The sequence below is a fragment of the Gallus gallus genome, chromosome 1 (assembly GCF_016699485.2).
Source record: "Gallus gallus isolate bGalGal1 chromosome 1, bGalGal1.mat.broiler.GRCg7b, whole genome shotgun sequence".
In the NCBI taxonomy this organism is placed as follows: Eukaryota; Metazoa; Chordata; class Aves; order Galliformes; family Phasianidae; genus Gallus; species Gallus gallus.
The window spans coordinates 133,814,615-133,838,204 of record NC_052532.1 but is presented as its reverse complement, the minus strand read 5'-3'; the positions used below and the strand labels follow the sequence as shown (position 1 = coordinate 133,838,204).

The window sequence follows — 23,590 nt, the reverse complement described above, 5'->3', positions numbered from 1 at the left end:
TCCTGAGCTGCTGGCCACAAACCAGTGTTTCTAAGCTTCTTTTTTTTTTTTTTTCTTTTAAAGGAAAACTCCAATTCTCAAAAGAGCAATTGCACCACAAGATCAGGGCTTTTTGCAAAAAAAATAAAAATAAAAAATTAAAAGAATTAAAAAAGCCCTCAAAAGCTCAAGTTTGTTGTCAAAGTCTCCATAAAATTAAGAGATTTGACAATAAGGCTTTTGTTCTTATACAACAATTGGGCAACGTGCAGCTTGATTTCTGCAGCCAGCAGATATTCAAAATACTTTCCACATACGATAGGTGTCAATTTGACTTTATTTAAGGAAAAACGGGGAAAAAACAGTAATTTCCATAATACACAGAAGACAAGTTAGATAGCACTGCAAAAAAAAAGGCTGAGTGTTTTACTTGTCACCAGTCTGCTTTGCAGCTCTACGATTAGTAATTTTAATGCAGTTTGTCATTTTGTAGTATTGTTTAGCATCTTTATAATCAGCAGAACCTGGGGTTATAAATCACAAAAAGTGTACTACTACTACTATGAAAAACTAAAAAACCCACAAAAATCACTTTCAAATAAACCATAAATATGTGATGCACATTAGTGTAACAAAACCATTTTTGTAAACATTTTCTCCAACATAACATGTGCATAAGATAAAAAATAAAAACACTGCAGTCATACAAGTTAGGGTTACTTTGACTTAAAGATACAGAAAATTATTACTTATTAAAGCTTAAAACTAAACCTAGGAGCTTTTCTTTTCTTCTTTGCTTACAAAAGCACTGTTTAGAGTTCGATGTCTGTATACGTAGTGGTTTTGTAATACTGGGTTTACCTTGCCATGTCGCTGTCCTGGCACTTCTACGGAGGCGAAGCCGGAGGGAGCTTCCCCTCGGGAGCCTCTCAGCGCCAACAGCGTGCGTCCGTCACCTGGGAATCCCTAACAGCACTGGAGCATCTTCCTCTGGGAGAACAGCATCAGCTTTCAAGGACTACATTGATTTTGGAGCACAGAGCGCTGGAAGAGTTAAATCACGCAGACTGACATTGGGTCAAATCAGCTGGGGTAAGCTACGCTACAGGGCCGATGTGTGATTACACCCGCGTCGCTTCTCCGAGTCCCCTTTAGTTCGTGAGAGTACAAAAGGTTCATCGTTCCTCTGGCTGACCGCGCCAGGCATGAAAAGAACACATCCTTCACCTTCAACGCTATCCAAAAGTCACACGGTTAAAAAAAATATTTCTAGGTACTCCTCTGCCAGCAAATGTAAGGCTTTCTTGAGTTTTAATTCTTTTGGTGTGTGGGGTGTGTGGGTGTGTGTACATGCACTCGTGGCACGCATCTACCACTCACTCTTACACTGTCTGTGACGTTCGAAGGAGCCTTCAGCAGAAACGCTGCTTGGGTTTGAAGGATTTACAGCAGTCGGATTGATATCAAAAGAAAGTTGGCTGAGTCTCAGCTCCGCACAGCTGGTGCTCGCGGCCGGGCGCCGGCTGGCTGGAGCGCACGTGCTGGAAAAGCCCTACCTGCCGTGCCAGGAGAGAAAGTTCAACGCAGCAGAAGACAAAGCCCACGGAACACTGAGAGCCTGTTCACTGAATGAACAGCTTAAGGCAGCTGTCAACAAAGTACCCCGCCAAAGGAATAATTATAATAATAATAATAATAATAATTAAAAAAAAAAAAAAAAACGAAACGAAAATAAAAACGGCTGAATCATGACACTGTGCATTATTACATCACCAACAGATTATTATACACTCAAGATTTTCTCAAGTAATGAACATGTAGCCATTAAACAAATTATTACTCTCGAGACATTTATTACAAATGTCAGAACTTATTCATAAAATAAAACTGACTTAAAAAAAAAAAAAAAAAGAAAGAAAAAAGCCAGAGCTGGGATCTTACATCTAAACACAAGAATACGTTGTTTTTATGAATAAGCAGTATTAACTACATTCTTAAAAGAGTTTTAGTGCATTGCATTCTTAAAAAAGAAAAACATTACCGCCCCAAAACGTTTCCTACAACATTTAACAGTTTATAGAACTAGCCTAGTTATTTACCTGCCTGTTGCTAAGCCCACATGTTAGAAGAGTGAAGCCTCCGGTTTTAGGCTAAATTCAGACTTCTATGAAGGATGAAACTGGTTTAGAAAAACGCTTGCTTTCCAAATTTAGTCAGCAAATTACAATAATCAGTGTCTCACTGCCATAACGCTACCACTATTGCCCCAACGGCCCACTCTCTCCTCCTGCTGAAACTTGCTACACGATAACAGTCAGAAACCTTTCAATCTGGTAGTTTTGGTATTAAGATTAAATTAGACATTAATGGTTTTCATCTAAAAATGTATAAACTAAACCACCTCTTTTCTTTTACGCATTAAAAACAATGAGGTAGGCACAAAAAATAAACATATGTAGTTTGGATTTTATTTCTTTTTTTTTTTTCTTTTTTCTTTTTTTTTTTTTTTTTTAGTTCTGCGAGTGCAGACTGTGGTAAAACTGTTGTTGCACTTCTAGGTTTAAACAAAAATTAAACCTTTAACTGAGGCAGTGCTAATACTGTGACATAACCAAGTTCTGGCCTAACACAGAATCATTATAGAAAATGAACTTTTTTTCTCTTTTTTTTTCCCGTTTTTTTTTCCTTTTTTTGTTTTTTTTTTTGTTTTTTCCTTTTTTAAACCATCTGCACATGTTTCAGGCAATACCTGCTACACAGAAAATGACTGAAGTTATTGGCCAGGCCAAAAGAAAACTGCAGAAACAAAAAAAAAAACAACCAAGAATTCCACCCCGACCCCTTCCCACCCTCCCTGTCCCCAAGAAGAAGTTCTCCATTCTTGTCGCTGCGTCTTTCACATTTTATAAATATTAACTTCTTAAAACCTGCACCTTCCTCTTTGTCCACATATTGTCACATTACAAAAAAGAAATGTCAATTAAATACATTGTTAACATTACTAGATAGACTAGATCTGCCCTTCTGTTTCAGCCTTTCTGACTCCCTACACCACTTCTCACCTTCCCTTGCCTGCCTCCTGTCCACTCAACAGCATGTTCGTGGTAAATCTGTTTTGTTTTCCTTTTTTTTCCCCCCTCTGTTTTAACGCTAACAAACAGAGTCCTTCAAAGCCTAGGAATCCTGGAGCTGAAGGCAAAAAAAGACCTGTAGCTTTCTAGCGTGATCCCAAACCTCAAAGACACTGTAGCACCTGATGGCAATATCTTTACAGCACCAGCTGTCTTGCAGCCTCAGTTGAAAAACAAAAAGAAACCTAACACCAGTGATGCCTGCACACACATTTACACAGAGTGCTGCATTAGTGCAGGTCTGTACTCCAGTTGAAAATAATTCCGAGTTATGAAGATCTCAGACTCTGGATGTCAGCAATTCCTCGCCAAAGCACACCGCTTCTACCAGCTCAGAAGAGAAGTCCTGCCAAGGGTCATGAAATAAACTTGACTGCTTCCACCCGACCGTACGGAGGCAAAGAAAACCTGTGAAGAAAGGAGAGAGAGAGATTCAACAGGTAAGGAAGCAGAGACTTTCCTTTGTCTTTGCTGCCTGTGACATCTACGCTGCCATTACAGGGTCTGGCTGATGTGGAGCTGACTTTGTTCACAGCATCCTATACGGTACTGAGCTTTGCACTCATGGATAGAACAGCACTGCTAACACACTGGTGTTTTGGCTGCTGACAAACGGTGCTTGCACAGCGTCAAGGCTTTCTTACCAGGCCCATCACCCAGAAAGGCTGGGAGAGGACAACACCTGGATGGTGAACCCCAAATGACCAAAGAGATATTCCATATGTATGAAAGCATGCTTGGCAAGACAAGCTGACAGAAAGGAGGAGGAATGAGGACATGATTTTGATGGGAAGCTGATGAATTTGTTATTATGCTTGGCTTGCACAGCCAAGCTTTTGCTTTCCTTGCTAAGCTGTCTTTATCTTGATCCATAACTCGTTCCACACTCCCCATTATTTTCTCCCCATTCCACGTGAGAAAGGAGTGTTTGGCTGCTGGCTGGGGCCAACTGACTGCAAGCACCCGCTTAAAGTACACGTTTATCATCTCGGCAAGAAACAGGGATGGGGGTGGATTCTACCTTGTCATTGCGTTCACATAAGAACTTGAGTCTTTGTGCCCTTTTGTGCATGAACACACCGTCCAAGTGTCCAGTTTCTACCGAGCGTATTTCGATCGCTTTTTCTCCCCAGCCCATAATCTGATTGGAGCGAATATATGCTGCGGAGAGAAAACACAGTACAACACAGCCCCTTAGGACAGGTAGAGGGCAACACAGAGTAACTGCTTAAAAAAGCAGAGGAACATATTTAAAAACTGTAATTAACAATGACCTGCCTGTACATATTGTAAAGACACACAAATGCTCAGAGTGCTATTTCAGTCTTCAGCATTTTCACAATGTCCCAAAATACCTTTTTTCTTTTTTTTTTTCTTTTATTACCACACGAACTGTCCATGTTACTAATGTATTTTGTGCCTGAGCACTTATGACACAATAGAAGCTTTCCAACCTTCAATTAAATGGAAGGAACACTGAGTTTCACAGAGATTTTTCCTCCCAAGTTTGGCAACGAGACAGGTTAATTGGGTGTTGACAAGGAGAAAACAGAACCCAAAGTTTAAACAGACAAAGCCTATCCGCTCCGGAACATCCCCAGCACCATTTTGGTGTCTTACAGTGTCACTTCCTTGCTTTGAAGGAGTTTGTTGGCAAAAGAAAAAGAGACAGAATGGGAAAACTAGGAAAAAAAAAAATCAGTTAGCCGCCTTTAATAGGAATAATGCTTCAAAAATCTGCTTTCCTTCCCAAGAAAGCCAGCTGGCCTGACAAGTACTCTGCATATTTTGAAAAAGGTTCATATTAAGCTCTCCAAGTGGAAGGACTATTATTTGTCCTTCTGCTTTCCTTCACATGCAAATAAATTAAAAACGAGCATTTATTCCTCAGGGTAACACCGGGGGAAACAGATTAGTACTGGCACGAGGAAAAAATCTGTTCCTGATAGCATTAAAAATTGAATGAAGGAGAAAGGCACCAGCATTATGAAAAGGTATATTCAAAAAGCAATTTGATGGATAGTCTTAGGAATGCTGCCAAAAATAACATATGGGAACTTAGTGAAGAATAAGCTGTTGCCTCTGATTTGTATGCATACTGAACAGAAAAAAAGAAGAAGAAGCACAACAGATCTTAACAAGGAAAATTTAAAAAGATTTAATTTCATAGTACTTTCCCATTTATGTTATCTTTTTTTCACATTAATTTTCAGTGAAATTAAACCGAATTATCTACTACAGTACAACACATGCCTATACCAACACATATACCGTCGTGCCAGAATATTTTTACATATGTCACTAATGATAACTGAGCCAAACATTTCATTAGAATTGTCAGACGAGATATTCTGATGGTATCAACTGCCTCAGTGCCATTTACTTCACAGCGACTTCAGTCCCCAGGGCTCTACAATTTGCCAGTTGATATAATCTGCTTGCTTTCAGATCTAGTCAAGAGTTAAATGCAGGAGAGTGAACATGCCACGCACAACACTTCTTTAAATTTCCTTCTCCATTATTGTTCACGTTGCTCTAATAGCAGCGGTAAGCTGAGCAGTAACCTAACATGCATCCATTCCAAAACAAGCAAACTCAGTGTGTTTGCACAACAAAACGAAGGTGTAACCACAGCCCGCGCCATGTTCGGCACTGAAATAAGGCAGCATAGGCAGCAAGAGCTCCTCGACCAACAGGCAATTACGCTATCATGCAAAGATAGATAGGCAATCTGCAGATGAATTAAAATAAACCCATCATATCAGATAGACCGTTATCAACCTGTAATAATATCCTGCGTGCCACCTTACATATCTTTATACTTAACGGTTTTCATAATTTTGTTGCTGTCCAGGAAAAATTCTGTAATGGGCTGCAAAGATCATGTTGTATGATAAAGGAGTTTTTTATTCCTGAAGTCCACAACACATTTGCTTGGACCTTGTTCTAAAAAACTCAACATGAAATGGATTCATATGATTCCTCTGAACTTTGCACAGCTATTTTTCAGCAACATTACAGCATCGCTGCTTCTGAATCTGAGGTCAAACCTGATGCATTTTCCTTCTGCCCACGTGCACTCCCACTCTCTTACAGTACATTACATTTGATTCTGTCAGGGCACTTACCAACTGAAGTTGGCATTTCTCCCCACTGCAGAACCACATCCTTGGTGATCCTTCCATATGTGTTTACATAAACTCCTTCATCCTCATAACAGACCAGAAGCTCCATTCCATCCGTATTTGGGAGAATTATGATTGCGTGAGGTTGGATACTGCTCTGGATCTAAAGAGACAGAAGTGAGGATAAAGTCATTTTTTTAAATTCTAATACTGAAGAGCCCGTGCTGGGAGAAAGGCCTAGGTGAATTCTGATTTTTGTCTGATAGCAGATCAAGAATGCACACTAGAAGTGCTAGCTCTCCCTCCAACTTAGACACCCTACACAGCGACAACAGATAAGTAGAAAATTTTAGGGAATTAATTCTTTCATCTTAAGGCAGACACCTAAAAACAGGAAAGATGAACTTCTCTGTAGGAGTGCCCATTCGGTTCCACGAGCAGAGATGAAGTCACGTGGCCTTTGCCAAGCCTGCTGAATAGTATTGAAGGGCAATCGTATCATTCATACTGCCACTTTCCCTGCAGCTGACCATCTGCTATGCACTCAGCCATCTACCTATCACCCCTGAAACCCAAATCTGAGCAGGTAAGGAGATACATTGACCCTGAGGACGGGACAGAGGACAAGGCCCAAGAACCTAAGCCACATTTGTTTGTCCCCCTCCATCTGTTCCCACTGTCCACAGGGACAGCCTGACACATTTTTCATCTGAGAAAAAGGAGGGAGGGGAAGATCAGAAGGAAAGAAACCCCCCCACCCCAGGAAGAACTCTTACATGCGTTGGTAGATAAATATCGTAGACTGATCCCGAATCCACGTCAACAGCATGGAAGCCAGCACAGGAGCCATAAATGACTTTTAGTCTCTGACCCTCTTCTACAGTTAGATCCACCAGCAATGGCTTATGTACCAATTCACCAAATGACTGCAAGAAAACAATCAGTGAGACTTACTTTACTGTTTAGAACCTCGACAGGTTTTATAAAAGCGTGCTGTTAATGCACACTTGATGAGTCTGCTCCTCCAGCAGGCTTTTGGCCTCCATCCACCAGAGCAGTTAGAGGCTAACATCTTCCACAGACAAGGAGAGATCGCTCAGCACCCCGCTGCACTTCAGTCATGTAATACTATACACTCTTTTCCCGGGGGTTTACTTTCGTCGGTCTGTTTGTTTTCAGCAAGAATTGCCCTGAACTTTTGGGAAAGCAATTTGATACTACTATAGCATTTACTTCAATCTGCACAACCAGCAGTAACTGATTGTCTGCAAATCAGTTTGGCAATTACACCAAGGCAGCCAAATTCATTCTTGCTGTATTTAAAATATAACAAAGCTGAACATAATCTAATGACATCTTCAGCTCACATGAAGGTGCTTAGACTCAGCTCGCTTCTCTTGGCTTCATGTTTTATTTATAGCAAGGATACAAACTGCTGTGATTTTATGTCGTTTTGAACATTCATTTATGCCTGGTTGCAATTCAGCATTCTAGGTCCAATGACTCTCAGAGCCAACCCTCCTGCACCCATAAATGAAAATATAATAAGAAATTCATGGCAGATTTACCAAAGAACCTGTACCACAGCCATGACAAAACGTCAGACCACTTCTGTAAAAGGGGCAACTGTAACTCAATATGTGAAAACCCAACAGATGGCTGAAATATACTGTTACCTTAAAGGCCATAAATTTGTGGTATGGCTTTGGCGCCCATGCATAGACTTCCACAGAACTCTTCAACGCAATTACCAAGAATTTGATTCTCTCATATTTTACTGCAATTAAACCAAAACAAAAATTAATTCAGTAATCAGAAAGAGACACTATTTCCCCATCCTTACGTATGTTTCTAGGTTTTTAGTAATGCTTCATTTTAGAATTGCTAATTCCAAGCAGCTAAGTATTTTGACACATTTATACCACAAAAATGCTTACTCTTCTCAGTAACTGAACCTGTCATCACGCTTTCAATTACCTAGCCAGTACACACTTATTTACACTTTTCTTTCCACATTAAACTGTGCTACCTCATCAAGAAAACAGTTTTCAGGCAGGGATGTTTCCAATAAAAGAAGCCAATGAGTGTGGTGCTTTATTGGCAGTCACAATCACAGCACCAGCAGTGGTATTTTGAGCTGATGGAAAAATTCCCCAGAGAAAAGGAAGGGAAAAGGGAACTGAAGTGAAAAGTCAAGAAACAAGTCCATTTCAAAAACAAAAGGCAACTTTCTTGTTGTTGTTTATTGCCCAAAAGAAAAACTGTTACCAAAAACTTCACAGAAAATGACTAGGTGGCTGCCAAAAAGCTCTTCCTCCAGGTAGCTGACCGAATGCAAACAAGTTGTACTACCTGAGCTCTCTCCAATTGACCTTACCTCTGATTCTCAAGTAAAACATGAGCTCACGGTGACTACCTTAGTGATAATTCTGATGACAAATTTTACCTTCTGCCTAAGGAATGGAAAAGTTTTTAGGGGTGTTAAGGAATCAGGAGTTTCTCAGGGACGGTTCAGAAACAACATTTTACAATCTTTTCCTCTTTTTCTCATTTGACAGACAAATGCAACAACTGCAGCATTCCAGCCACAAAATGCTTCAAGGAAGTGCCACTCCAAAGACTTGAAAAATAATCACAGAATTGATCAGAATTAACATAGGTCATGACATAGCTGATTTGCAAATTCTGGTATATGTCTCTGTTACGAGGCAAACAGCTGGTAAATGCAATCATCTCAAAAAGCTCTGTATACTACTGTTTGATTTTATTTTTGTAGGAGGGAACTGAACGTTAAGAAATTGCCATTCAATTAGTGTGGCTGGATCTGCATTTGCAGCTGCCATCTTCATTTGCATAGGAAGAGACTGTGGGGACATTTAGAATATTGAGGTTTGTTAACCTGTTTCTGGTGCTCTTTTTGGATGAGAAGAATATAAAAAGCATTATTTGGATGACACTTATCTCAGGAGGCTTTCTCTATCTCTTCAAGTATTAGAGGAGAGGAATGCTTTTTGAAAACAGTGAGTAAATCCCTACATCTCCACCTGCCATTATTATCTCCTAACCAAATCTGATTTTGAAACAGGGCTGGAGTGAAGAATCTCAGACTTGTGAGAAGAACGTTTCTTTAGTAAATACTATTTTAACATATTTCAGATATCTCACCTACTGTAAAAGCCTGCAGTTGCTATCTCTTGGTAGGCAGTAGGGAGACAAAGCTATTACTTGCTCCCCCTTTTATTCTGCAGGGAAGCAAGAATACTGAGCTTTAAGTGTTAGAGAAGACTTGACACTTCAGCAGACAAAAAAAGCCTCTCAACCTCCACAGCTGTACCGATGAAAAAATAGAGCTTTTGTTCAGCTTTGTCTGGCTTGTGAGACTTCTTGGAATATTTTCTTGGGGAAGAAGGGGATATTGAACAAAACCACCTTATCTGTGAAAGGGAACTTTTGATAATCCTCACTGTTTGCTCTGGGTGCTATCTGGGAATTCGCCCAAATCTTAAGTTTCAAAAGAGCAGTTTATCACTGAGAGGAGCCAAAAGTTGCCTGAAGCAACTGAGATCCATAAATACCACTTCAGTTTGATGTCTGAAACGCCACTGCATCAAAGAGACAAGGAAGCGACCAGTGCCAGCTGCCTCACTGGCAACCTCCAGACTGTAGACACAACTATTCACAAGGCTCATCCTTCTTGGGAACTGAGGCACAGCTGCCAAAGGGGCCTCTCACTACCTGAAGAAGTCTACTGTATGTTTTTGGTTCAGAGGGAAGTTCAGTGCCAGGCTGCAACAAATCACCCTTCATCTGAAAAAGAATGCTCTTTGTTTCTCATGCTTCCCTACTGGAAAGTCTCCTTTCAATAGCTGTTAAGGTATTGTTAACAAGCCACTTCATTATGCTGCTGACACCCTGCGGTATGATACCAGAGAAGTATATTATTAATTGTTTTTGAGGTCAGGCTCAAGGTTCAGCAGTCACTTACTGCAATAGTTATTGATTATGCTCTTCTGCAAGAATGTGTGCATGACAGAAAGAAACAGCTCAGTCTGACTGCTGCTGCTCTACGTTGACTGACATGGCTTGAAAGGAACTGAGCTGGCTCTTAGGAGAAAACCAAACCAAATGCAACACCCAGGGTCCATTAAGCTGCATCATGACACTGAAGAGTAAGAAGGAGCTCTTAGTTCATATCCCCACCTGCAGGGCAGCAGGCTCACTGCACATGGCAAAAATGCACCGTGTCTTTGACTAGCTGCAGTGGAAGCTTCTACAGCCAAATCCATTCAAGCAACTTAAGGGCACTCAAAAGGCGCCTGCCTAGTGAAAACACACTTCATCCCCATAATCCCATAACTGTATTGCAATGGATCTGAGACAGCATTAGGAAAGTTCATGAGCCAATGAACCATCCAGGGAACCAATGAATCATCCTGAAGTTAAACATATGCTTCTGTTCCCAGATGCCTCTCCAAAGCTCGTGCACTAACTGGGCTTGCTTCTTCCTCCCACGCTCTTTTTTTTTTTTCCACTAGCCTTAAAAATCTACATTAAAAATGAGATGTTTTTCACTCCTCTCCAGAACTTGATTTCAGCATGGTAAAATAACAGGGAAACCTGTTGGTAGAGAGAGCAGCCGCTGGTTGACAAGAGTCCCTTTGTCACCTCCAGGGTTTAACGAAGATGGTGAAATGCCACCAGCCCCTACTGTCCCTATCAGCCTCCTCCTGGAAGTTGCATCCAGGACAGGAAGAAGAGAGATGGAGGATCTGTGCCTGTACCAGTTCACAGCCCAGCATCTCATATTTGGTTTAACTCAATAGCTTGCCATCTATTTTGACGCTTCAAAAGAAAAGTCTGTTCTCAGTCATAAGGAAAACAGTCAGAAACAAATCTTAAACTCAGCAGCTACATACGCTGCTGTTCTCTTTCTCAGCTAGCTCTTATCTGACAATTTGATAAATTCATTTGTTACTTACCAACTTTATAGTGCACACAGCCCTCCAAGTCACCCACCGTTGTCCAACCCTGTTTCTTTTCTACTTCGGGATCATTGTGAAGGATTTTATTTCTCAACCAGGACAAGTAGTAAACTCGCAACTTGTTCTTCTTACCTAGCCACAAAAGGAGAAATAAAGGTTTATCTCCAGAGGAAGATAAGCTCTAAAAACCCCAACTCTAACGAACAGAAAGCCCCACAGAACAAGCCAAAAGAACAAAGAAGGAGAAACTGCTGCAACCACTGAGATCTCCCACAGTGTTTCTGTCCACACGAGCTTTACTGCAGACTCCACCCAAAGGTATGCTTTCCTGATAATCAGTGACAGAGATGCACAGTAATACCACATAAATACACAAAATGACAAACTCCTTAGCAGCCTGGTTCTTAGGACAAAGGGGTTATAATCCCACAACAAAAACACCAGATTCCTGCACTGAGGTAACAGCTGAGCCTCAGTAGTTCTTATTTGTACAAAATTTTAGGAGAACAGCAAGTTAGAATTTGAGGCTCCAAATTATCTGCTCAAGCAGAAGAGAGTATGACTGGTTTGAAAGGAGGAAGCAACAGGAAAGAAGAACATGGTGAGGGAATGTATGTTACAACTTCTGCACAGGTAGCAACCAGAACATTTCCATCACTTACACCATCCTCAGACACAAAGTGATCAAGTTTTTACTAAGGCTGTTTACCATTCAACTGGTGGAAAAGTACACCAAGAACAGTGCTTAACCATTCCAGCATTTAATCACTTTACAACAGTACTGAACAGGACTGTACACAGCCCAGAATGTAACTCACAATATGAGAAGGCCTCAAATGCAGAGCAAGGCTCACAACTGACTTTATCAGCAGTTCTTTTTGATTCTGGGGTGACCTCACTGTGGCCTTTCAGTACTTAAAGGGAGCTCATAAGCAGGAGGGAGAGCAACTTTTTACATGGTCTGATGGTAATAGGGCAAGGAAGAATGGCTTTAAACTAAAAGAGGGGAATATTAGGTTAGGTGTTCAGAAATAATTCTTTCCTCAGGGGGCGGTGAGGGACCGGCATAGGCTGCCCAGAGGAGGCCAGGTCAGATCAGGCCCTGGGCAGCCTGATCTAGTGGGTGGCAACTCTGCCCATGGCAAGGGGTTGGAACTGGATGCTGTTTAATGTCCCTTCCAACCCAAACCATTCTACGGTTCTTTGATTCTTTAATAACTAATGGCCAATATAGCACAGGCTGAACTGGCAAGAAGGTGACTCTAGTGCAGGTATTCAAAGCTTGTCCCCCTTCTTCCTCCTTCAGCTGCTTTGCTGTCCAAAGCCACCGCAGTCCTGCAGGTGAAACTAGAGGCAAGGAAGAGAGACCATCTCTGCTCTGATGAGGACCCACTATGGAAGGCTCCATGAAGTCTCTGTGCAAGGAAAAGAAACAAGAAATGCTCACAGGGCCCTAACTTGGTGGTGGTGTAGCTCCATGCCAGTGCTCCGGCAGCTGATACGGATGAGCACATGGCATCAGGAGATACAGGTTACAGCAGGACAAGAAGTCTGAGCATTGAGAGCATCCTGCTGTGCTTGGCTGGATCCTAGAGCTGGCACCAGGCCCCTGTCCTGATGGCAGAGGACACCTGACACAGTCAGGCTCCTCAGGAAAAGCAGCTGGGAAGGCTGGGGCAGCACATGCAGATGCACAGCTTGCAAACAGGCTGTGCCATTGACTCCAGCTTTTCCCTTATAAAAGACACAGTCTGAAAAATCTTCTTTGGGATTACTTTGATAGGGAAGGGCATGGAGAAAAGAAGAGGCAGTTACAAAATGAAAATCTGTTCACTTAAAGAGGAATTGGAGACCTGTTTTCAACTACTGGATCTGCTCCTTAATTTTAAAAGCCTCTCTTGCTTTGATGGCACCCAACAGAATGTGAAGCAACATCATGCTGACCTTTGTTTATCCCTACTACAAATGTGACGGCTCATTTGGCAGTAAGGGAACATAGGATTTATTGTCTGACTTCATATTTATCAAATTCAACAAAGGGATAAAGTCCCACTGCTGTCCCAGCTCTTAGAGATCTGGAAATAGGACCAGAGCAGTATTCCTACAAGTTCCACTTTGGACCAAAGTAAGGTCCTCCCACAAAAATACTGCAAATGACAGATACAGAGGTCCTTTTAGAAAAACTGGAATAGAGAAGAGAGTACAGACCAGAAAGCACTGTGCTTCTGGGCAAGGAAGAGCTCACAGGACACAACTATCACAAGTTCCAGTCGATCCGGAGAACAAATTATCTCCCAGTTATTTCTATGACTTTAGCTTCCCCATAGCTTAGTAAACCTTAAGACTCAGACCAAACAGTGCACAAGGGAATTTCCCAGCACGTGGCTATCTTTTTTTTCCAGTTCACATGATGAGCAGCAGGGTATTTCTCTCCAGCTGGAAACATTTTTCAAAACAACAACAGAAAAATATCTGAAGTGTGTTCCCATTGTGTTTTAGTGTCTAGACCACAAGGAAAGTCACAGGACAGGAAATTCCTCAGCCTTCCAGCAGGCTGACATGAAACGAGCATAACTGGTCAGCTAAATAAACACAGTTATGCATGTAGTTAGAATTATGCTGATTTTAATATTTATATTGAAGAGGGGAATTAAATCCTTTTGCTTGTAAACCTGCAACGCTCAATTTAAACAGCTCTCAAATATCTGCAACTTCTTTTTTCCCCTGTCTAACTGTTATGGCTACAAAATAAGAAAGAAGACTCTGCTCCAACCATTAAATAAGCTGATTATTGACTCTGAAAACTCCCAGCTCTGGTTCTCCCACAGACATCATTTCAAATGCAAAGCCTCTTCTCCTATATTGAGTTTTTGTTTCTACTGTTGTGTGGTTTTTAATTACCGAGCATGCAGATTCCAACCTGTTCTTCTACACCATCATCCTGTAGGGAACTACATTCCTGAGTGCCCAGATGAGCCAGTTGTGCTTACAAACACTCAGGAAGCCACAAATGGAGCACGTTCTGTATGCAGGTCACTAGTTTCTCTTTCAGCACTTCTATGACTCTCAGCACTGTGTATTACCTGAGCATTCAAAACTACTTTTTTGCCTCCAAACAGTATCAACTAAAGAACTGTTCAGCTACCCTGCTTTGACCCACAGTTTTCTTGTACCAGCTGTAGTAGCTCAGTACCAAAAGCTTTCTTGTCGAGGTAAGTTTTGGATTTGAGAACTATATTGCAGGAACAATTGGTTTCATGTTTTCAAACTCAAAAGAGTATACGTTAAAAGCAAGTTTTAGGTGGCAAACCCCTCAAAACCCTACTGCACCACAACTTCTTACAGTGCAGTGATACATTTCAAGTACTGCCACCATAAACACATCGACTCCTGAAAAAGCAGAGGGAACATATGTCTGAGAGAGATGTAGATTGAGCAGAAATGCCTCTTTGCCGCTTCACACTATCCTCCCATAAAATGCAGGATATGGGGCAGAGACAAAGCCATAAAGCAGACAAAGACCAGCCCGTTTCTTAAGGGTTAATGTAGCGTGTCTCAACAGAGGAAGCAATAGTTCTGAAGGAAACAAAGAAAACGGATGTGTCGGGGTTCTCAGATCGTGGCTGACGCAAACATAAATAAACCTCAAACAATTACACACAAGATTTAATTTGCGTAGGGTATGCTTCAAATCAACACATTTTGCACAAGTTGGATTATACGGTATTTTTGTTTATAAGGTCTACTATAGAATAAACTATCAAATCATGCTTTTCAAGTAGCTTATATTTTTAACGTACTGTGGACACACAACAGGTTGCTTTTTTAAACCCTCCTTGATTCATCTTTTCCTTTTAAACACTTCACGACACAGCTGGAGCTGAGAACTAAGTATGACAACACCAGCATGGGCATGGATGTTTTCAGTTGCATTAGTGTAATACATCTAACACACGGTTTAGGTGCGTGTCCTTTTGTACAAGAGTTGGGAGAGACTCCAGCAGGGTAAGATGAGCTCGGAAGCATCAACAAAATTTTTAGTGACTCCAATGAACAACATGGACCACTGTGCAAAATGTCATTTAACATTCTCTCTCTCAATAGCACAGCATAGCAAAGACTCATTTCCCAAACAAACCAAACCAAAAATAAAGTAAATGGCTGAACACCACCTGTGGAGAAAGATTAACAGTGCACCACATCAAGTAACTTAATGGCAGAATAACCTTACGCAATAACTCTTTGGAGCCAAGGAGTCTGGAACCTCGAGCTTTATAAAACACATTTTCCATCAGTGCACACAAAACAAACACGGCAATCACCACCGCCCTTCATCTCTCATTGCTGAGTCGTCTGCAGTTGCATCCAGTGAGAGGCAAGGCCAAAAGCTGCTTCAAGCTGCCTCCTCACAATGGCAATTTCCACACTGTGCAAAATATTGCACTCCCCGTTAGACACACACGTTCTCTCTCTCTCTCTCTCTCTTTCTCTCATCATTCTTAACTATCCACTTTGCAAGAGCTTTTATCATTATACATATTTAGACACACAAGATGTCTTTAAACTCCAGGAACAAATAATGTTTTGGTTAGAAAGAGGCTAGGTTGCAAGTAACTGCAGCGGAGGAGTAAAATGTCACTTCTACAAACTTCACAAAACATTAACATACAGCTCAGACAAAAGAAGGGTGGAAGGACAGGGGGCAAACATGCACAGGGTACTGTGGGGAAAATGATTCACTCTTAGAAACAAATTGCAGATTCAAGAGAGACAAAATGGTGGAAAATCCACTGGCTTCATTCAAGTCAAGACTCTCCCCCTCAACACACAGGCTGCCAAGAAAAGCTTTTTGCCATGCCATACCAGATGGAGGAAAAATCACATAGAACAGTTAACATTACCAGAAATTGTCACCAAGACATTTAGCCCTTCAAGTACATCCATTTGCTGGAATCTTCTTCGATTGATGAGCGGATAAACCTTCCCCTGACCACTTCTGTCTAGCAGCATCAGACCACTTTCTGTGCCCACTAACAAGTTCACTCCTAAAGGAAACAAAAAGAGATCCAAGTTAGTAGACAGATTTTCCACATGCTTTGATGAAACTACGCCTTCATATAGCAACTGCCTTGTCTCGAGCAAGTCTAATCACACCTGAATGATCTCAACCTGCTGTACATTACCTGCACTCAGAGACTGCTGATACCAAATTACAGTGTACAAGAGAGTGAGAGACTGGAAGACCATGGGGAACTTTCTGGAGCATCAGTTCCCAAACAAAAAGTCACACCAATACTGGAGACTGGGGGGGTGGGGCACAACAGAGTACCCAAGACTATATACTTCGAAGGATTGTGGGGGGGTTGATAACAGGATGTTCTAGATAAGGAGAAAAAAAGCACTGGCAGGAGCTTGGACTCTACTGGGAGGACTGGATTGTAGTGCAGCCCTCCTGGTAAAGAGCCAGGCATGGGGCTGGTCCTCATCTTCCCAACAAGCTCTTCCATCTGAATGTTTAATCTAGAGAAATTATATTGTGCTTCCATCCATTTCTCCTACAGGTCAAGTGATTATAAATGAAGAAGGTCAGCTTCTTTTTACAAAGGTCCACACATCCACTGGAAACCTTAATAAGAGTACGTGGAACCTTAGTGCTTAAAGCCAATTGCATTCTATATGTTTATATGTATATATATACACATATATCATATCAAAAGGCTTTAAAATCTATTAATACGTAAACACTTTCAATAATTATTACAGTGTTTCAGTCCCAGAGCCCACAAATCATGCAGAGGTAGGTCAAATACAGTACAGGGAACGGAAAGCAAACCACATGCATGGTTTGATTTCCATTACACTTCTCTGTTGCAATCTCAATGTAAAACTTGTTATTCTTAAGCGCAGTGAAATAATGAAACAATAAAAGAGAAACTCACAGAAGATAATTATATTGCTTAGTGCTTTAATCTCTAGGCAGACAATCCATAGCTATAGTTATACAGGTGCCAATGGTCATACACCAACTGATCACATAACAAACCCTTTCTAATGCAGCATGTAACTCATGGGAGTCTGCACCTGAGAATAGCCTGAGTCTATAGCAATGATTTGCCTTCTCAAAGCATTGAAGAAGCACATTACTCACCAAAACTGCCCACCTCTAAGGCACGTGGGAAAGCCACCTAAACATCACCCTCACTATCACACATTGGAGGAGTTGCAAAAAGGAGGGAACATTCACACTACCCTACGGTGCACCATTTCCTAAGGGGGATGAAGTGTTACGGGGGAGAAGAGCCACAGCCAGGAGGCGACAATGGTGCTGGGGCACTCTCAAAAGCCTCTGGTGGAAGAGAAAGACCATGGAGGAGTGACACATCATTATACTTCTCCATTTTGCTCTCTCTTGTTTCTTCCAAATGTATCCTGGGCCATATCAAAAGAGGTGAGGCCAGAAGGGAGAGAGAGGTGATTGTCCTCCTATATTCTGCCCTTGTGAGGCCCCATCTGGAGCACTGCGTCCAGGCCTGGGACCCCCAGAACAAGAAAGACAGGGGGCTGAAGCACCTCTTCTGTGAATGAAGGCTGAAGGAAATAAGCTTGTTCATTCTGGAGAAGAGAAGGCTGTGGGAAGACCCACTGTGGCCTTTCAGTACTTATAGGGAACTTATAAACATGGAGGAAGACTGACTTTTTACATAGAAAGACAGCGATTGGACAAGAGGGAATGGTGTTAATCTAAAGAGAGGAGATTTACATTGGGTGTTAGGGAGTAACTGTTTATTCAGAGGGCAGTGAGGCGCTGGCACAGCTGCCCAGAGAAGCTGCGGTGTCCCATCCCTGGAGGTGCTCAAGGCCAGGTTGGATGGGGCCCTGGGCAGCCTGAGCTGGTGGGGGGCAGCCCTGCCCACAGCAGCAGGGATGGAACTGGGCAGTCTTTATGGTCTCTTTCATCCCAAGCCATTTTATGATTTTTCTAAGTAAACTTCAGAGGGGCCAACAGTTCCCAGAAACAGTCACCTCTCCTTGTTCAAATGTGCTGCTCTGCTGTTTCTCTGTCCCCTCCAAGGCAGGAGAGCTCACGGACAAAAGCAGCACAGAGCCTATCTCCACACTCTCCTTTAGCTACTAAATGCCTCCACTGTCTCCTTCCTGCCCTCCTATGTAGCCCCTACACAGATTTGAAACTGCTGGCTCCCACTGCGCACCTCTGGGTGTATTTCAAATCTCCCATCTGCCACATTAGGACACATCCTCAAAACAGTAAGCAGAGGAAGGATACAGGAAGAGTGAGGCACAGAGTGCAGGAGCACCAAACTGGCTAAGGAAGCACCCACCTCTCAGCTTCTTTCCTGCAGTTCCAGGTCTGAGCAACTAAAGCTGTAAGTGATTCAGCTTTGATACATATTTTTTACTCTTATTCACTGTGGTTTATAGTTAAAACAAAACCACACACAAAGTGCTGCCTCTCAGTCCCTTTCCCTCTTTGCCTATCAGGGCTCAGGTGCTTCTGTCTCCACCCTCGCCTCTTCCTCTGCTGCCTTTGCATCACGGTTGTTTCTGCTCTGAGATGACACGTGCACCCATCCCTAACTCCTTCCCCCTTAGCTATATCAAGATGAAACTAATGAGGCACCATGCTGGTGGCAAACAGTGTCTCTATTTTAAAATGCAGACCGTGTCTCTATTCACAGCCAGTCAAGTTCTTCTTCTACCCTCACTCTGAGATTAAACAGTTCTGATTTTTCAAACATGGAAATGTTTCCTGAAAAGGCACAGGGTCTCTGCAGAGGCTGGGTGTAAAATCCATGCTACTGCATCTGTATCATTAACTTTCACCACTCAGTGCCATTAGAAATAGTGCCACAGAACTAACGCAACCAGAAATCTACCAGACACTGGCATTAGCAGTGGAAAGGGAAAACAAGGCAAAGCAAGTTTCTTCCTTTCAAATAAGAAACATCACTATAAAATGACTTCATTTGCATAAGGAAAAAGGAAGCTGGAACTTATCAAGCAATAAGCATGTGCACCAAGCTTGGACCACCATCAGTTCAGCAATAAATGTTCAACAAGGAAGTGCTTTGTTACAGCTATAAAACATCTCCGATTTTACACCTACATTTTAAATCACCGTAACAGTCAGATCTATAGATCAAAGAAATATTAAACCATTAACACAAATTGCTATTGGCAAAACAAGCTAGATCAGAGAAACTATGAGTCATCTTTACTGATCCCATATGACTTCTCTCTGCCTCTTAGAGTCTGAAAGCTAACACTTGCACAAGTTTCCTTCTTTTACCAGAAAATTATTCATATGAATACACGCAGAAGTAGCATGGGGGTAAAAATTCTTACCAGTAAACTCTGAAAATAAAGAAAAAATCCAGATAGGAAGAGGATAAGGTGTTAGAAAAGCTGTTTAACTGGCATGGCTTTGCAGGCAATAGGGAAAGGTCAACAATGCTGTTCTGTAAAACAAGAAATGCTGGGAATAACCTCAAAAGATAACTGAAACCTTGCAAAGAGCTGTGAAAATGTAAAGAAGAGAAGTGTCCTGTCCTACCTATACACACACCCTGTGACTCTGGGGATTGGCAACACCTCTTCTTCGTAGTCTTTAAAATTACATGCATATGTATTTATAGTGTGTTCGTTTTAAGAATACTATATAAACATTTGCATAACATACGCAAGCATCACTTCTTAACATCTAGGTGAAGAAAAACCTCAGGTGACTCCACGGAGAAGTTATGCAGCAAAAAGCTTTCAGCCTGGTACTGTAGCAGCAGTTTCACATTGTAGCAGGAAACAAACGCTGCCCTAAGCCTTTCACCAGCATAGGATACTGACTAACTGTCTGAAACTGTTAAAAGTTAGCCCTTGTGACAAGAAGGTCAGACATACTGGGTCAGCTGACACCCCAACACCCAGCTTCTCCATGCCACTAACCACCTTACAAGAAACAAAGCCAAGCCTCATGCTGCAAAGTGTTCCTCCTACACTTCTCTTCCTACATAAACTGATGACTGAGGTGGAAAGTCAGCTTATGAAACACGTCTTCATCAAGTGCTGTGGTATCAGCATCAAGATGGTTATTTTTGAAACGGAATACCCTATGTGTACCAGGTGTAATATGCAAAGATCGTCACAAGCTCCTCAAAGCTCCCCAAAGGCTGTAAGAAATGCACTAGAAGAGGTTAGAGAGCGCTGAGTGAAGTCTGAACTTCCTTCCTACTGTTGGAAGCATTTATACAGAAGTAAGAAACTGTATCAAAGCAGAAGAAACACACTGCAAAACTGTAATAAAAACAATCAGATCTTGCAGCGAAAAGATGTACACAAGCATTGAAAAAATGCACAGAAACAGCTAAGGTTTGAGAGAGAGGTTCTCAAAGACCATAAGGTCATAATGGCATGTCCACACTTCAGCACTGCAAGAGGCAAGCAAGGAACAGGTTCTCCTTACCCCATAAGGCAGCACACAGTATCTCAGAATTGAATCTTTTCTTGTATTTGCGGATCTCTGGGGTATCGCTCTGTGGTCTTGTGTTTGTAGGATTCACGTTGACAACTGATCCTTTCCGTGTAGGGTCTTGCCTTATTGCCTCTGTTCTCATTGCTTCACTAGAAAATCCTACTGAAAAAAAAAGAAAAGAAAAGTAAAGTGCGTGTAGTATCCCTTAAGTGATGAATTCTGGCCATATGTTCTTCACATCAAACAACCCAAATTGATAACTGAGAATACTGAGCAAGCCTTTCTTTTTGTAAGAAATGTAAATGGAAAAAGAAATAAACTATGCAATCCACTGCAAATCAAATAAAAAGCATGATGGTAACACTCGCAGTACTTTAAAGAGCCACTGAAGTAACTGAACCCCTTTTCAATTGTCGTCTTCAGCTATTTTACTTACCCACAGAAGTCACTGTTGTCCCACTAGATGGAGAAATCTGTAGTAATCTGGGGTCTATAAAAGGTGTAAAGGAGGAGGAAGATTTGTGTTTCTGGAGTGTGTTACTAGCGGACTGAGTCTGCAATGTAAATTTCAACTTTATTAATATTAATGACAATAAAAAGCAAGGACAACAACAACCAACATTTTAAAGTCACTACAGAGCCTCCCGAGCTTTTACGCTTCCCTTACAGATACATATCGCACTGCAGGCACCGCACCTGAACATGTACACACTGCACATGCTACAGCAAAATGCAAGTAGCTAAATCTTCATCTCTGTCACCTCAGCTGCTAGCAAAGATTTTCTGAGCGGCCCCTATGATCAGGCACAAAGCGAGGGAATGCCTCCTTTTGAGAAACCTGCTTAAATAGACGTCCACTAGCTTATCTTCAAGCTGTCCACTATACTCCACTTCAGTATTTATGAAGAATCTCCTCAAATGAGCTAGTGAAATGAGTTCTGAAATTCGATCTTTTTGGCTTGTGCAACAAAATCAGAACCATATGCGATCAAGCATTCACTTCTGTGACGGTTTATGTTTCACTGTCCACTGCTATTTGTTCTCCCTATTTTGTTTAACCTGAGCCTCTTGCCAGAAAGCTGCAGCAGGTTCTTCCACCTTTATTTGACAAAGCAAAATATTAAACCTGTATCGAACAAAGGGGCTCATTAGTATGGAAGGTGTAGCAAACGGTGATATGGAGCTATGAGTATGTAGTGAATAAAACCACTGGTGCTTGCTGAGTTATATGGTCTAAACATGAAAAAAAAAACAAACCAAAACAACCAACATAAAGAAAGGAAGAAGACAAGTGAAACAATGAACTGTTAAAAGTGGAAATGGAACAACTTAAAGACTCTTGCCAGTTTAGTATTATAGTGACAACATTGCACACTGAAGCAGAATGGGACAAGTAAAAATATATATGTATTATATACATAAAGGGTGTGCATGTGGGTGAGTTATACCAAGCAGTACTGGGTTTTTTGCTCAGTCTTATGCAAATATAGTTAGAGACTTCATCATCAACAACTAATCTTCAACCTCTGATCCTTCTAAGCCTCTACTCTGCACAAAAAAATAGCAATGGGTCTTGTGAGCACATCACTCCCCTGCACAGCTAAATACCAAGAGGCTCCTTCACCACCAGCCACTGCCACTGCCTCCTCCTACCAGGCTGAGTTAGCCAAACCCTGCATATTTATTGCTCGGATCAAAGGAAGGAACAAGCATATCTGTGGATCCATCGCCTGATCTCTCTAACCTACAAGAGTGTGCTTTTACACAGGTCAAAGACGGACGAAGCACAGCTGAACATGAAATATTACGCTAACTGAATTTCCAGGAGGAAACCCTCCCACCCACCCTCCTGTCATGGGGTTGAGAAGCATTTTTGAATCCATGGTAAAAATGTGCATTGCCGAGGGCCCACCCAACTCACTGCAATCTACTCCTCCCATCCCAACACTTCCATACCTACAGGATAGGATGATTCTACACTGAGAAGCAGCTGCTTCTGTCTGCAAGTTTCCCTCCCCTTGTGCCACCCTTGTTTGCACACAGGCAGAGGCTCTCCCTGAACGCCAGGCTGGCCACCCTGTAGGAGCAGAGCAGCCACTCTGCGCTCCTGACTGACTGCTGGACATATTAAGGGGGGAACAGTGCCCTTTGTTCACACGCTTGCATCTCCCCTGCTGCAAGGGGCCATACACACATGAAGGGCTGGGCTTGTCTAGCAGTGCTTGGCGCTGAGGGAAGGCACTGCTCCTATCAGTGCCCTGGGGCTAGCCCAGAACAGCAGGAGGGAGCTTCGCCAGTAGAAAAGCCTTCGTTCTCCAACAGACGCAAGCAGTGCTGGTAGTGGGCACATTTACACAGCTGCGTTTCAGAGCACAAACATTTTCCTCATTCATGATTTCAAAGCAATAATACCTACGGATTTTAAAGCCTCCTGGCTAACACCTGATGTGTTCACCCAAGCCCACGTGGTAAGCTTTAAAAATCCTTCCACCGTGGCTTCCTCTCCCAAAGGGTGAGTTTCCACAAGCAGTTTTATACGTGCACAGTTACTCGCCCAGCCTCTATTGACGAAGGCAAAATTAACTGCTAATTTTTAAGAGGCACACTGCTCGCAATTAGCCTTCTCCCAGAATAAAACAGAATTGAAAAATAAAGAATATTGTCTAGAAAATACAGCAGTCAAGTTTAGATTAAAACAAACGCCATGCAATTAATGACTCACTAAGAGGAAGCAAAAATAGTAAACTGGCAAGTTTGGCGTGGGACTGCTCTAGAGTTAAGGGCTTCTTACAGAGAACTGAAATGTGTTATTTTGGGGGTGGGAACAAAGGTGACAGAAAAAAAGCAGGGGAGATTGGCTGGAGTTCCTTTGCAAACTAGCTACTAGGC

The 23,590-nt window shown here is 42.0% G+C and overlaps 1 protein-coding gene across 11 annotated transcripts in view; it reads right to left on the bottom strand.

Moving 5' to 3' along the window:
- Window positions 1–298: 298 nt before the first annotated feature.
- The window catches only part of MAP4K4 (mitogen-activated protein kinase kinase kinase kinase 4), a 151,989-nt gene continuing 128,697 nt past the window's right edge, over window positions 299–23,590 (bottom strand). For all 11 annotated transcript variants that reach the window (XM_015277799.4, XM_015277803.4, XM_015277801.4 and 8 more), the window contains 9 exons: window positions 21,138–21,255; window positions 20,693–20,863; window positions 16,119–16,262; window positions 11,215–11,349; window positions 7,912–8,012; window positions 7,012–7,161; window positions 6,239–6,398; window positions 4,132–4,271; window positions 299–3,518 (listed from right to left, as the gene is read on the bottom strand). In XM_015277799.4, the coding sequence (XP_015133285.2) occupies window positions 3,435–3,518; window positions 4,132–4,271; window positions 6,239–6,398; window positions 7,012–7,161; window positions 7,912–8,012; window positions 11,215–11,349; window positions 16,119–16,262; window positions 20,693–20,863; window positions 21,138–21,255 (1,203 nt within the window). In that variant the 3' untranslated portion in view covers window positions 299–3,434. The remainder of the gene's footprint in view (window positions 3,519–4,131; window positions 4,272–6,238; window positions 6,399–7,011; window positions 7,162–7,911; window positions 8,013–11,214; window positions 11,350–16,118; window positions 16,263–20,692; window positions 20,864–21,137; window positions 21,256–23,590) is intronic.